Below are 13,111 nucleotides of genomic sequence, written 5' to 3'. Positions count from 1 at the left end.
GAAATTATCAGCTTGAGGTTCAGGTATATCTGTCCAGTTCGGGTTCGGCTCAGGGAGAACCCCCTCCCCCGCACACACACAGACAAAAAAAAAACAGTCAGCGGTCGGGACATTTACAGGGATTGGAACCGTTAGTTTTTTCGATCCCGGTTTAACCGGTTCATGGACAGTAATTTTGCTATATGTAAGCGAGCTTACGCTCACCGTACACGGTTGTAAGAGAAAAGATGTGAGATGATCGTTTCAGGTGAGTCAAAAAAAGGTCGGCCAGTAGTACAATGATTCCACCTCTGAACCGATTCCCGAACCAGTAACCGTGTGCGAATTTTTCGGTTGATTTTCCGGTTCGGTTCAGGACAAGCAAAAAAATTGTTCGGGTTCGGTTCGGTTCGGGTTCCGAAGAAAATAACGGTTTTTCCGGTTTTCGGTTCGGGTTCAGTTCCGGTTCCGATCCCTGTTTTAAACACGGCACCTTATTTTCGGCGTCAGCCAGAGATAAACATTTCGATCTGCCTTGTGCGATGAAACTTTCTACATTTCCCAGAGAAATTTTGAGGCCATTCTTATTGCAACAGCGTACACATACGTAAAGAACAAGAACAGTTTTAGCTGGACGGTGTCTTATAGACCTCTACCCGAGAAACGTCATCCATGACGTTGGTAGACAGACTGAAACCGAAACAAATAGGAAGGGGAGGGCTGGGTTCCAAGAATGGCCACTTGTTCGCTGCTTCCTACTGAAAGAAAAGTATAGGACCGAAGGTCGCACCCCTTTCAGGGACCATCGTATTCCCCTCAAGACCGTGGCTTTCGGGCGCGACTTCGTTCGCCCCTGGCTTCGAGTGTAGTTCAACTCTACCAAACTGGTGGCGCTGTCGAACACTATGACGTCATTTGCTTACAAACAGGGAGAGGTTTATTGAGCTCAGTTGAGGCGGAATGACGCTACGTCCTCTCACTGGAACGCGAAACCATAGATGCCAGCGCGACGATTGCTCGCTCACATTATTACACGACTATAGTAGCATACTGTCAAGGTAACAAAACGTTGTTCTTCGTTCCTTTTCTTAAAAAAAACAATACACGTTCGTTTTAATTGTTTGTAGTTAACGCTCAGGTGTTGTCGCCTCGGGGTTTTGCGGAGACGCTTGAACCGTAAGGGGAGCGAGACGTGAACAGAGGCTGGTTCACACTGCTGCGTTAACGGTTGCGCTTGCGGCGAATCGTCGCCATGGCAACAGAGTCCTGCTCTCCGCAAACGCGGTACGTAAGCGGAACTGAATGAGTAGAGGTTCTTTCTCGGCGCAAGCACCGCGAGCCAAGTGCATCCTAAATGCTTAAAATTAAATATTTTAATGCATTACGTTGAGCCCTTGCTTATGAGCTACAAGCGTCTGTTTTCTCTTGCAGAATCATGTTTGGAACGAGTCAACTATATCTGTTCGTGAACCCAAGGCATCCACAGAGTCAGGACAGATTTACGGAAATCACGTACGAAATGGCACAAGAAGAGATTGCTATCAAAGCAGGGATCAAAATGAACGAGGATGATTCGATAGGTACGGATAAACGAGATGGTTATCAGCAGAGTGTGACCAGAGTGGAGTATGTATACAAATTCGTGGTGCAAGGATAACTGCTCACAGTAGGAAGTTACGGTACAATGACGAAGAAGCCATTCGAAAGCATTTCGAGAACGAGCCCGTGAAAGACATTGCTAACCAATATCCACCAGTCATGGCTCTGACATATGCGTTCCCGTGATGCGGAGCTCCAGTCTCAAAACATCTGCAAGCATATGTAAGGCATTTCTAACCGCCAATCTATTCGCTATGCGGAGTATGAACCCAGCAATGGTTAGAATAACGAAGATATTAACTAATAAGTCATAACCAAAAAAAAAGGCTACTGCTGGCTACCTGGCCACTGCCAGCGCGACGGAGAAACTCGATGTGACGTCAGAAGCAGACTATGACTTTCCCCATTGGCGGACTACCGTGGTGTAACCTTGGAGTGAGCAAATGATGCAAGTGACGTCAGGCTGCTCCACGCTTTTTCTTTTTTTCTTTCCCCGCAAACTGCACCGGCGTTGAATGCGGCAAAAATCGGATATATTTCGAATAAATGTATTCCTTGGGAGCCATACTCCACCGGAAACTCAGATTTTTCGGGAACCTCTTCGTAGTCCCTTTAATACAACGAGCACGAATTTCTTTCCTACCGTGCAGAAAGTGCCCTGTTGAACCACGATCTCATCCAAGTGGTTCCACGGATCGACGAAGCCAACGCCATGAGCGAGGAACTGGACAAAGGGGTTCATTTCCAAGTCTTGCTGCTGTCGCCGCAACTGCTTGGTAAACAGCTTGGAAGGACAGAGGTTAGCTGTCTCTATAGTTTCAGCTACAGTTAGGGTTCCGGGAAATCCGAAAAGCTCCGCTTTTGAGGGTTCCAGTAACCGACTGGAACCCTCGACAGAAAAGCCATGCCCCGGTTCGCTGGGATTCATTTTTCGTTTCTCCGTAATATATGCCCCGAATACTACACGATGACGTGGAAAGCGCAATATTGAATCTCGAGGATGCATCCGACGCCTACTCGCCCAGTCCTCCGCAGTGGCGTATCTAGGGTGTGGCAGGTGTGGACAGGTGCCATGGGCGCCAGGTGAACAGGGGCGCCATTATGTGGTCGTGTGTGAATGTGCCAGGTCGGGCACTCAACCTGGCACATTCATAAATGATCTAAAGCACCCGCCATTAGGGAGGCGGTAGTGTGAAACCTAGTGCGGACCACACGAAAACGCATCCCCAAGGACATCATGTTAACCATGTTGCCATGGGCGCAGGTAGCTCTAGATACGCCACTGGTCCTCCGTCATAACTCGTCACATGAACACATGCGATATCTGCACGACAGACTCCTCCGGGACATAGCACGAAGATACAAGCTTACATTTTTTTGCTTTGTTTTTCATTTCATTGTGGCTATGGCAGTATTGTTTACTACAGAGAGTGTCCGCCTATCAGTGCGACATTAGATGGAGGTCTGGCTACGTCCATCTTGAGTTGCTGGACTCATAGTCTGAGCACGGCAATCTATGGGATGAAGACACGTTTCTATAGATTTTTTTTTTAAATTCCGCAAGATGTTCGCATCCCAACGATCCACATTAGTTGTGTAATGTGTATACAGTGAACCCTCGTTAATATGACCCCCGATAATCTGACATACGCGTTTTACGACCATACTCCTGGGGAACAATGCAGTGAAACCTCTGCAAATCCCCCCCGTTAATATGACAATTCCGCATTGTGACCAAAATTTTCGGGAACGACCATGGTCATAATAACGAGAGTTCACTGTACACGGAACACCGAAACAACACTTGGGCAAAACGGGCTGTCCGCTCGCTGCTCTCTTGTACAGCCGTTCCATTACCGGAAACAGTAACGGAAATTAAATTCAAAGGCTGGTATCAGAAACAGATAACGGAAATGTAAATACTCCCTGCATGCTGCTAACAACGAGCCTGTCCTCTGTCATCGTGTGTTAATTCCTTTCGCTCATTTTTGTGATATAACAACATTCAGTTGCGACCTTCTTAAAATGTTCGTTGGGAGAGTGCATATAGTGATCACATGATCGAGTGTTTCCTACCAGGTGTATGTGAAAGTGCGCAATACTCGCAACGGACAGGAGTTCGAATGGACCAAGGACAAGTTTCTGAGCAGACTCTTTGCCATGAAGGAAATGTATCAGAACTACGACACGGGCCAGGACTGGGACGTCGAAGAAGTAAGCGACAAGTTGATAAAAATGCTCTATGACATCTATAAATGCTATCCACGGTGTCACAAGGAATGTTGTTCCAGGAGCGAGATCCTTTCCTGGAAGATCCGAACGCTGAAGTTCGGATAGGAACGGTTCAAGTGTACCTGCAGCCTCTCGCCTATCTGGTAAGTCATACTCTCTCTGTAGATGAGTATTATAGATGATTACTCGTGCTCGCAGGTAGATGTCAGGGAGCAGCTGGAAATCATCGACTTCAAGGGCGAAGAAGTGGGTATTCTCAGTGTAAGTGAAATTCTCGCTCCATTTGGGAGGGTAAAATAAATGATTATCGTCGGAATGGCAATCATCTTCGGTGTCCCTTTTGTGCCATGCTCTCTCTTTTTGGGCATATCTTGGAACGTTTCCCTCCTATCACACATAGACGATCCTATTCGCTGCCACTTCTTCGCACACTTCACTTACTGAAACATCCTGTATATACTACCTTTCAAAATCTTTCCAATCTTCAGTTACCGCATTAAAGCTTTCGAAATCAAAATGCGTAGTCATATCAGTTGTTTTTGAACAGACCCCTGTCTGTCTACCAGCGTCACGACGACGTTTCTTGGGTAGAGGTCTCCTTTCGGAATATTCCTTTCTTCGGACAATTATACGGGACTTTTTTTTTTTAATCAGTTACAGAATTTTTATAATAAAACTATAAGAGCTACCTAGACGCGGTTTTCACAGGCGGGTTATGTGACCAGCTGGACATCCTGTCGGAAAACGTATGTAACTACAGGACGAGTAATGGACGTTGTTGTTGTTCTTACCGGTCGGCGATAAATACTGAGAGAAAATTACAGCGTGCGACTCTAAAAGAAAGCAAGTAGTCACGGCGATTGATTATTGAAGTAGGTGACTACTTCCGATTACTTTCTCTGCGTGTGTAGTTATTGTAATAAGTTATCTGCGCGGCTCTTCAAACCGAGCAAACGACTGTGGTTGGCAGCAAAATCGCCATAAAGGTTGTGGCATATCCGTAAACTCTGGGATGTCAGGAACATGTGTACGAAATATTTCGTTCCAAAACTGCGCAGATTTTATTCAAACGAATTTATTACGAAGCGAGCGCTTCGCCTCCGTGAAGCGAGGGGGCACTGAAAGCGGCACACTGCCGACATCATCCGGCATCCTGCAATGGAGAATGAAGGCTTCGTAGCAGACGACAGTGCTGGGTGACGTCACGGTATCCTCCTCCGAACGGAGCGTCTTAGTATGGAGCTCTGTTTTCTATTCTTAGCATTTCGGTTTCGGTTTGGTATTATTGTCATCATTTAGGAATTAATTACTCACGCAAAATGAATGCGAATGTTGTATTCGGTATCGAGGGGATAATTCTTGCTCACTTTTTTTTTTTTTTTTTCGAACTGACTGTGACTGATGCAATAAGAAAGAGGTGGAGCTGAAAACCACCCAAAGAACATCTTGTCGCGGACATGACGTAACTTGACGGTACGTTTCATCGGAAACACGGCCTTACTTTCAGATTGAAATAGTGCCCTGTTCCGAGTCTGGCCACGAGTACACGGAAGACGACAATGTGTTCGTCGACAGCCCCGCAGAACTGGTGGGCAGAGACTTGCACTTCGTCGTCAAGATCGTCAATTGTCGAGCCCTTCCTCAACGCTTCACTGTAAGCACATCCTATGTACTATATACACTGTAAACCGAAAAAAACACCCTTATGGGTGTAAATGGCTTGTCCTATAACTCACAGCACTTTTTACACGGCGTATGGTTTGGAACACTCTTTTTAGAGCGTAGGAAGGGAGTTGCCTCAGGACACCCTTCCCACATCTCTACCGGTTCGCTGGATTTCTACCCATCTTTTTAGAGCGTGTATTTTGTGTAAAGCGCCCTTTGAAGGGGTGTTTTTCTTTGAAAACTGCCATCTTTTGCACCCTTTAAACACCCTTTTAAGAGGGTGTAAAATTGTTAAACACCCTCCTAAAATGGTGTATAAAGGGTGCAGAAGATGGCATTTTCAAGGAATAACACCCCTTCAAAGAGTGTGTTACACAGATTACACCCTCTAAAAAGGGTATAAGGTGTAAAAAGTGGTGTGAGCTATAGGACAAACCATTTACACCCATAGGGGTGTTTTTCATTTTACAGTGTATACCATGTTCTTTCCACAATAAGTCCTCAACGTGTCCGTTTCAGGACATCCGATGTAGGTACCGAGTATTTGAAGACCAAGAAGACAATGCGACGGAGGTGATCTCGGGGACGTCAGACCCGGACTTCAACTACAAAAAATATTTTTCTTACAAGCCGGTCACAACACAGGTAACGTAATTCCTGTCGGGAGACAACTAGGATCATGTGCGGTCCGCCGGCGGATTGTATCACGACCTACTAGATTATTTATAACGACCATGTCATAGGCATCCCTTCCCAGCGCCGCACTTGGAAGGTAGCGCTACTCATCGTCCCAGTTATTGCTTCCTCAATTTCTACAGTACTTTGTACTTTAGTTTACCTTAGTATTCCTGTAGAGAAGCGGTGGATATTCCACGGAAGATGTTTTATTCTGAGGATGATTATCATCATCATTCTACGCGTTTTCATAGGACCTATTGCTGTCGTCTGCTACGGTAGACGTACGTACTCTTTAGCGAGTCCAGAATTCAAATTTCCATCGTCCAATCGTGATGCAGATATCGCGTGCCGATGAGTAGCGCCCCTAGCGGATCGTGCGGACGGGTTCCTCATATGGGTTGCCGATTATGACATGGTCGTTATAATCTAGTAGGTGGTGGTCCGTGGGTCCGGACCCCCTCAATTCCAGACTTGAACCTAGGGTTTAATGGGCCAATCCCAACATGCACCTGGCACTTGTCCATAGCGGATCCCCCCTCGAAAAAATCCTAGATCCGCCCCTGGTCCCGTTGCTAGGCGACGCAGCAGCGCCGGACCCAAGATGGCGGTCTCGCTCGCCGGCGTGGTTCAGTGGCGCTACTCTGCTCCCTATTTAGTGACTCTAGAGAGGACAGGAACTATAAGGATGGGTTTTTCCGTTTCAGCTGGTGGAATACCTGTCCGACTCGTACATCGCCATCTCCGTGTGGGGCGTCCAGGTGTCGCGAGCGTCGGCCATCATCCGTGCCAAAGGGAAAACGCTCAGGAAGAATTTCCAGGCGGATCTCATCAGCCAAACCAACGCCCTCATGAATGGATTCAGGATAAACGGGCGAGTGAGTTAGCTCACATTCTGCGTGGGCTGCTATTTCTTCCGCTCCCTAAAACCCCCGTTAACTGCGTATTCACACGAGCGACATCCTCACGGAATATTCTAGTGGAAGTAAAAGAGAAAACGCTGCTCATAGAGACGAAGTTCCGTGCCGTGTTATGTCGAGCATTCACACGGTGCGGAACATCGGGAGTGGTTTAGCAGACGACACTTAGCAGACGACACCGTCGGCGTCCTTCCTGTCGTCTGCTACGGAATATCTTGTGGCTGTGTCGCAGGATATATTCCCCACGGTTAGCAGTGGACGTGAATACGGGACGGCTGAGCGCTCGCGCTCATTAAGCTAGCGTTTCTCGCTTCCTCCGCTTCTGCAGGGAATGTCGCTTCTGTGAATTACACCGTAGAGGGAGACTCCGGGACAATCCGAAACTATTATAATGGCTGCGTAAAAAAATTTTTCGAAGTGAGAAATAAAGTTGGTTTGGCAATCAGGGAATCGTTGGTCGCCAAAAGGTCTGGGAAGCTCATAATGAAACTGAAACTTCTGGAGGTTCCCTCTCCTATTAATTCTAAAGTTAACATTTATTATCTTATGTTAAACACATTTTTGAGTATCTTGTACATGTCTGGTAGGTGAAAAGGCACCGGACACGTCATGCAGTCTGGCCCTGCATGCTGTCTCGTAGCTTTTTCTTATTAAAAAAAAAATAATCGGTGAAGGATGAAAAAAAAGCGCGATAAGTAAAATAATTGTTCCTGAACTGACAGAGGCATCTCATTTTTTTCAGAATGTGGATCCAAACAAGCAAAGCATCATTGTTGAACTTCTCCTGATGAAGAAGCAACAGGCACGACAGAATCAGAAACTCGTAAGTGGATGGGTGCATGCCTGAAAGGGACACACCAGAGTTGCGGAATTATAATTCCGGAATTGGAATGATTCCGGAGCGATGCCCCGTGTTTAGCGCACCGGAACGGAATGGGAATGGAGTTAAGTCACCAGCTGTTGGGAATGGAATGGCCAGCGAATGGTGTTAAATTGCTGGCCTCCAGCACGCCGGGATTTGAGCGGAGGCCACTCAATGTATAAGTGTCTGGCAACCATTGAAGCGAAGGTCGTCTATAGTTTCGGATTAGAACGCAAGAAAACTCGTAACTCGAAAAACTTACTCGTAAAAAAAACTCGAAAAAACTTACTCGTAAACGCTCGTGGTGGCGCTGCATGGTTCTTGTTTTGAGATGGAAACAGAGGAACATAAGATTCATCAAAATAAAGCAGTATACGATTTGTTGTGCTTTCGCTGTTGGTAGGATATCTATACAGGGTTAGTCTAGGAAACGTTACACATTTTGATCGCATCGGTAAAAATAGAAGACGGGGTTTATCCAACAGCAAACTTTGTAGACTGGTCGCCATTTGTGTGAAGTTTTGTTTTAATTTTTTGTGAGCATTATGGTCCTGTAGAAGAAAAATTAAAAATCGAGCAAAATTTCACTCTATGCATTTTCTATGGCCTATTTCACTCGAAAGCCGCCATTTTCTGCTGTGTGCGCTCCATTTTCATTTCACCACACACAGATGGCACCAGCATACAGAACAAGACTGGAACAAGAGGATTAGTGCATAACATCAAAATCGGCATGTAACATCGTTGTAGGCAGCGCCGCCTGTGTGAAATGATGTGAATGTGAAGCAGACACGAGAAAAAATGGCGGCATTTGTGTGGAATAGGCCATTGAAAATGCATGGGGCGAGATTTTGCTTGATTTTTAATGTTCTTTCTACAGCACCATAGCGCTTACAATAAATTAGAATGAAACTTCAGATAAATGGCTATCAGTCTGCAAAGTGTGGGATGGGTCAAACCCAGTCTTCTACTTTTACAGTGCGATCGAAATGTGTAACGTTTGCTACAATAACCCAATAGTATCCCGTTTTTTTTTTTGTTTTTTGTTTTTTTGCACTGATCAGTGCACCAGTTAATAACTTACAGTGGATCACGTTAGCCCCGGAGTGGGAATGGAAATGTCCTTTTCTTGGGTGGAATGAGAATGAACCTCGCGTCTTCATACTGAGGAATTAGAGTTTCGACTCGCGACCACTCCTCGGAATGGAGTTGGAATTGAATGGATCGACCCATTCCGCAACACTTGGACACACACACACATATTGTAGATGTGTTGAATAGAAGAAGCAAACACTATATCTCAGGAGCTCCAGAGATATTTGCCTCTATAGGTAGCGCAACTCGCATTTTTAGATGTCATTTTCTACGAAAACATGGTTCAACATATTTTGATTCACAGGCGAGAAGGTATCTGGAATATGGGGATGCTCGCGAGACAAGCAGTATATAGTATCTCTTCTCTCTTTGGAAGGAAATGGCACTGCCTTTCGAAGTGAGCTTCTGGGACTGGGTTGTCCTGTCGGAGCTTTTATATATTTTGTTTTCTGATTAAAACGCTGCGTTCGTTCTCCGTCATGGCATGTACGAAAAACAAAGAGGAGCAACAGAAATTAAAAGGGGAGGCGGGGATTAAAACAAAATGGCAGGCAGAAAAATGCCGATTTCAATGAAAACTGTCTTTCTCCTCTACGGATGTTTGTATATCCACACAACGTGTGCATGTACATAAGTAGGTCCGTGCAATGTCCAGACATCTCCATGTAACATCCTGTGAGGACAAACGACGGATATATGTGGCAAGTGGGAAGTACGAACCGTGGCCACTCGGTGATGTGGGGGACGTCCGTCGGAAAAATGTCTGTCTCCCGAGATCCGAATTTCCGTCAAAGGATATCCACAGGAACACCCCGGGAGGTTTTGTTCTGTTTGGGTACCTGATTGCTACAAGGTCATGAATAAGCTATAAGTAGAACTCGGATGGCGTACTGTTTCTTGTTTCATTCTGATGATGATGCCCAAACAGGCATTGAAACGTCGTATTACATTTGGTTTCATTGTTACGTCAAGCAAGTGTGTCTAAGTTTCCCTCATGATGTCCCCTGGCTTTTGGTCTATCTTCATGCGCGTGTTTTCAGACACAAACTTTGATTGAGTGAATATTTCCTTCCTGCTTGTAGGAGAACCTTCGTAAACTTGTGGAATCGGCGGAAAGCCATCACCAGAAACGCGTCCCCGTGAGCATCGTCAAGGACTTGCTCCTGGTCTCCTCGGCAGAAGCTGCCGAACAACTGCTCTCCAATCTAGAAGGTACCGATGCATCCTGTCTGTATGCAGTGTTGTGCCCCCTACTCAATTTAGGTAGCGAAATACCGCTACCCTATATAAAAGTAGCGCGATACTAGCAGCTCTACAAATTTACGAATGTAGCGCGATTCCGCTACCGCTACCAAAAAAAAAAAATGTAGCGCTATTACCCTTCCGCTACTTTCTTGCCAATGGCCTCTGAATACAGGGCGTCCCAGCTAATTGCGAACATATTTTTAAAAAATATATATGACACTTTTTCCCAAGATGAAATCAACTGCAATATAGCATATGGCTGAAGGGCACTCCTTAGGAGGGCATTAGCAAAGTCCAAAGGCAATGTCTTAATTAACTTTCATTAATTAACTTATTAATTATAAAAGCTACGATGTTGTCCGAACGAGAAATCTGTTCCTTTCGGTCACCTGATATCGTAGCCGTTTTCAGAACAAAAAATCCGTTCGATAGATCGCCCGCAAAAAATTCGTGAAGGAACGTCATTTTTTTCTTTATTTTGTTCATTGCGCTTCTTAGAAGACGCGTATTTCCTTCATCCCCAACGTGAGAGGAGGAATGAGCACAGTGCCGCCTCGTTTCCTCAAAGATGAGCTTTTTTAACTTGCCGAAACAAAACAAAAAGAAATGTATCGGGTGACTCTATTGGAACTAGCCTTATCTTGGGTCGCATTTTCTGTTTGCTTTTAATCTTTTTCCAGGACGCGAGAGGCGATAGTGTGCTGCATACGCCAGTCAGGTTTAGGGATGAGCGACGGCCACGGCTCGACCTCTTCGAGTGGGGCTTGTGATCTGACAGCGAGTTTACGGGATGTAATCTAGCGTCCAATTTATTTAATTTTCTCCGCCGAAAGTAGCGGTACCGGAGGCGGTTCCGCTACTCGAAATTGTAGTGGAAATTACTTTCCCGCTACAAATAACAAATGTAGCGGAGTTACACCTCCGCTACTGAAAAAAGTAGCGATTACAGTAGTGCCGCTACAAGTAGCGCTGCTACGCACAACACTACCTGTACGAGACAATTCCACTCGGCCATCTCGAGCACAATCCACTGAAGATCAACAAAATCTGGCAGGAGGCCAAAAACAATCTCGCTCCAGCCAAGGAAGCATTCACTGATGGTACTTAAACAAGTGAATCTTATTTATAATGAACTCGACAGTCACTTGAAAACTGTTTGTTATATCTAGAAGTTCGTTATAAATGGAGTCTCCTTACATTAGATGTCGTTTTCAAATATTGACGGTGATTTGCGATGTGTTCATTACAACCGGAAATTCGTTACAAGTGGGGCTGTTTTATAACCGAGATTTACTGTATTTTGCATTTTTCAGGGACGTCGATTTATGATACAAAGCAGTAAATACAATTCTCCCGTTGCTATGAAACCTGGTGTTTCGACCCCCAATTTAAACAGCAGTGTTCAATTCAATTAAAAACATTTCCGCAGAGCCCCTTTATATTTTATTATCAACGTGCACCAAAAGTAATCATCTTCCCTTATGCAATCTGAGAGCACATCCTGTTTTCTATGTTGGTATTGAAAGTAACTGTGCCCCGGTACCCCGTTTATTGCGCAATACGAACGTGCTTAGCCACAATCATGTTGTTATTTTTTTGCCTTATTCCTTTTTTACATCTTTTCTTATAACATTAATGCACAATCACATTAACACTTTCGACTTCTTTGACATTCCTACACTTTCTCAATGTTTGCTTTATAGTGTTGATGTTTAGTTTTGCTTTTGTTTCGCTATTTCTGTTCTGGTTTGTGTACCACTTCCATGCCATTGACATTGTTGCTGCACCATCCGGTAGACCTCACAGTTGCTGATAAGCACCATTCAAAATAAATTATTATTAGTATTATTAATAATAATATTAAAAATGATTTATCCGAAGGTTTCGAAGGCGCTGGACGGAGAGGAACATCAATCTGCACCATTTCCTGACCTGCCGAGACGTTGCCAAAGTGTCCTCCATGCCAACATGAACCATGTGCAGCCATGTGTAACATACTTCAGGAACGTCATGTACATCATCTTCTAGGAATCACTTTTATACGAGGAGGAGAAAATAACGACTATTTTTATACCGAAACAAAAGGCTCATCTTCACCCTGGTCGTACAATTATCATGCTTTTTCGCAGCACATAGAAATGTGCCTCCAACTGCGGTGCACGTAGCCACGCTTGCCCCGCAGAAAGTGTTGGGCAAGAACAAAAACTCTCAAGTAACTCTAATGCAAGTTACTGAAATTATTATCTAAGTAATTTATACACCTATCCAAAAAAATAGAATCATTCTGAACTGCTACAGTCTCAAATCAGATTTGCCAACTGTCAACTGCGGAAAAAGGTTTTACTATTAACCCGGACGCCGTCACCACTTTCCACAGACCTGTCATCCCTCACTGTATTTAATGCATCGCATTATCGAGGGTCCTTGCATACGATTGCAAGGACCTTGCAATATTGTACATTTGTTTGTAAATAGCGGAATCCCATGCTCTTGTTCTACAACACTGCTGAAATCTCGCTTGCCCACTTTGCCGAGACTACGTCAGTACCTCAAATCAATCGATAACCACCACTGAAGAGCATCACAAAAGAAACAGTCTAGTAAGTACGTATAGTAGATACAAGCAGTACGTAAGGTGGAAGTGCTCATCAGCGAGTTCTGGTTGGGCTGCTTGAGTCCTACTTCTATCTGCCTTTTCTGACAACAATTTTACTTCCTTGATTGTAACGTATCAATTTGGAACATCAAAGCACATGGTGCATTAATGCCACATGTATTTTAGATGACACCAAAATTGTTACCAGTTACAAGATTACATAGTACATAAGAGGTACACAGG

The 13,111-nt window shown here is 44.8% G+C and overlaps 1 protein-coding gene across 1 annotated transcript in view; it reads left to right on the top strand.

The window, feature by feature from the left end:
* The window catches only part of LOC135385137 (kinesin-like protein KIF28P), a 33,948-nt gene extending 20,837 nt beyond the window's left edge, over positions 1-13,111 (top strand). Inside the window, exons 7-17 of the mRNA XM_064614313.1 lie at positions 1,411-1,559; positions 2,229-2,377; positions 3,658-3,792; positions 3,870-3,953; positions 4,009-4,071; positions 5,318-5,464; positions 5,995-6,120; positions 6,858-7,028; positions 7,813-7,893; positions 10,110-10,239; positions 12,154-13,111. Of these exons, the coding sequence (XP_064470383.1) occupies positions 1,411-1,559; positions 2,229-2,377; positions 3,658-3,792; positions 3,870-3,953; positions 4,009-4,071; positions 5,318-5,464; positions 5,995-6,120; positions 6,858-7,028; positions 7,813-7,893; positions 10,110-10,239; positions 12,154-12,203 (1,285 nt within the window). The 3' untranslated portion in view covers positions 12,204-13,111. The remainder of the gene's footprint in view (positions 1-1,410; positions 1,560-2,228; positions 2,378-3,657; positions 3,793-3,869; positions 3,954-4,008; positions 4,072-5,317; positions 5,465-5,994; positions 6,121-6,857; positions 7,029-7,812; positions 7,894-10,109; positions 10,240-12,153) is intronic.

This window comes from Ornithodoros turicata, chromosome 2 (genome assembly GCF_037126465.1).
Source record: "Ornithodoros turicata isolate Travis chromosome 2, ASM3712646v1, whole genome shotgun sequence".
In the NCBI taxonomy this organism is placed as follows: Eukaryota; Metazoa; Arthropoda; class Arachnida; order Ixodida; family Argasidae; genus Ornithodoros; species Ornithodoros turicata.
The sequence above is the reverse complement of the archived record's forward strand: the minus strand, read 5'-3'. Positions and strand labels throughout refer to the sequence as shown.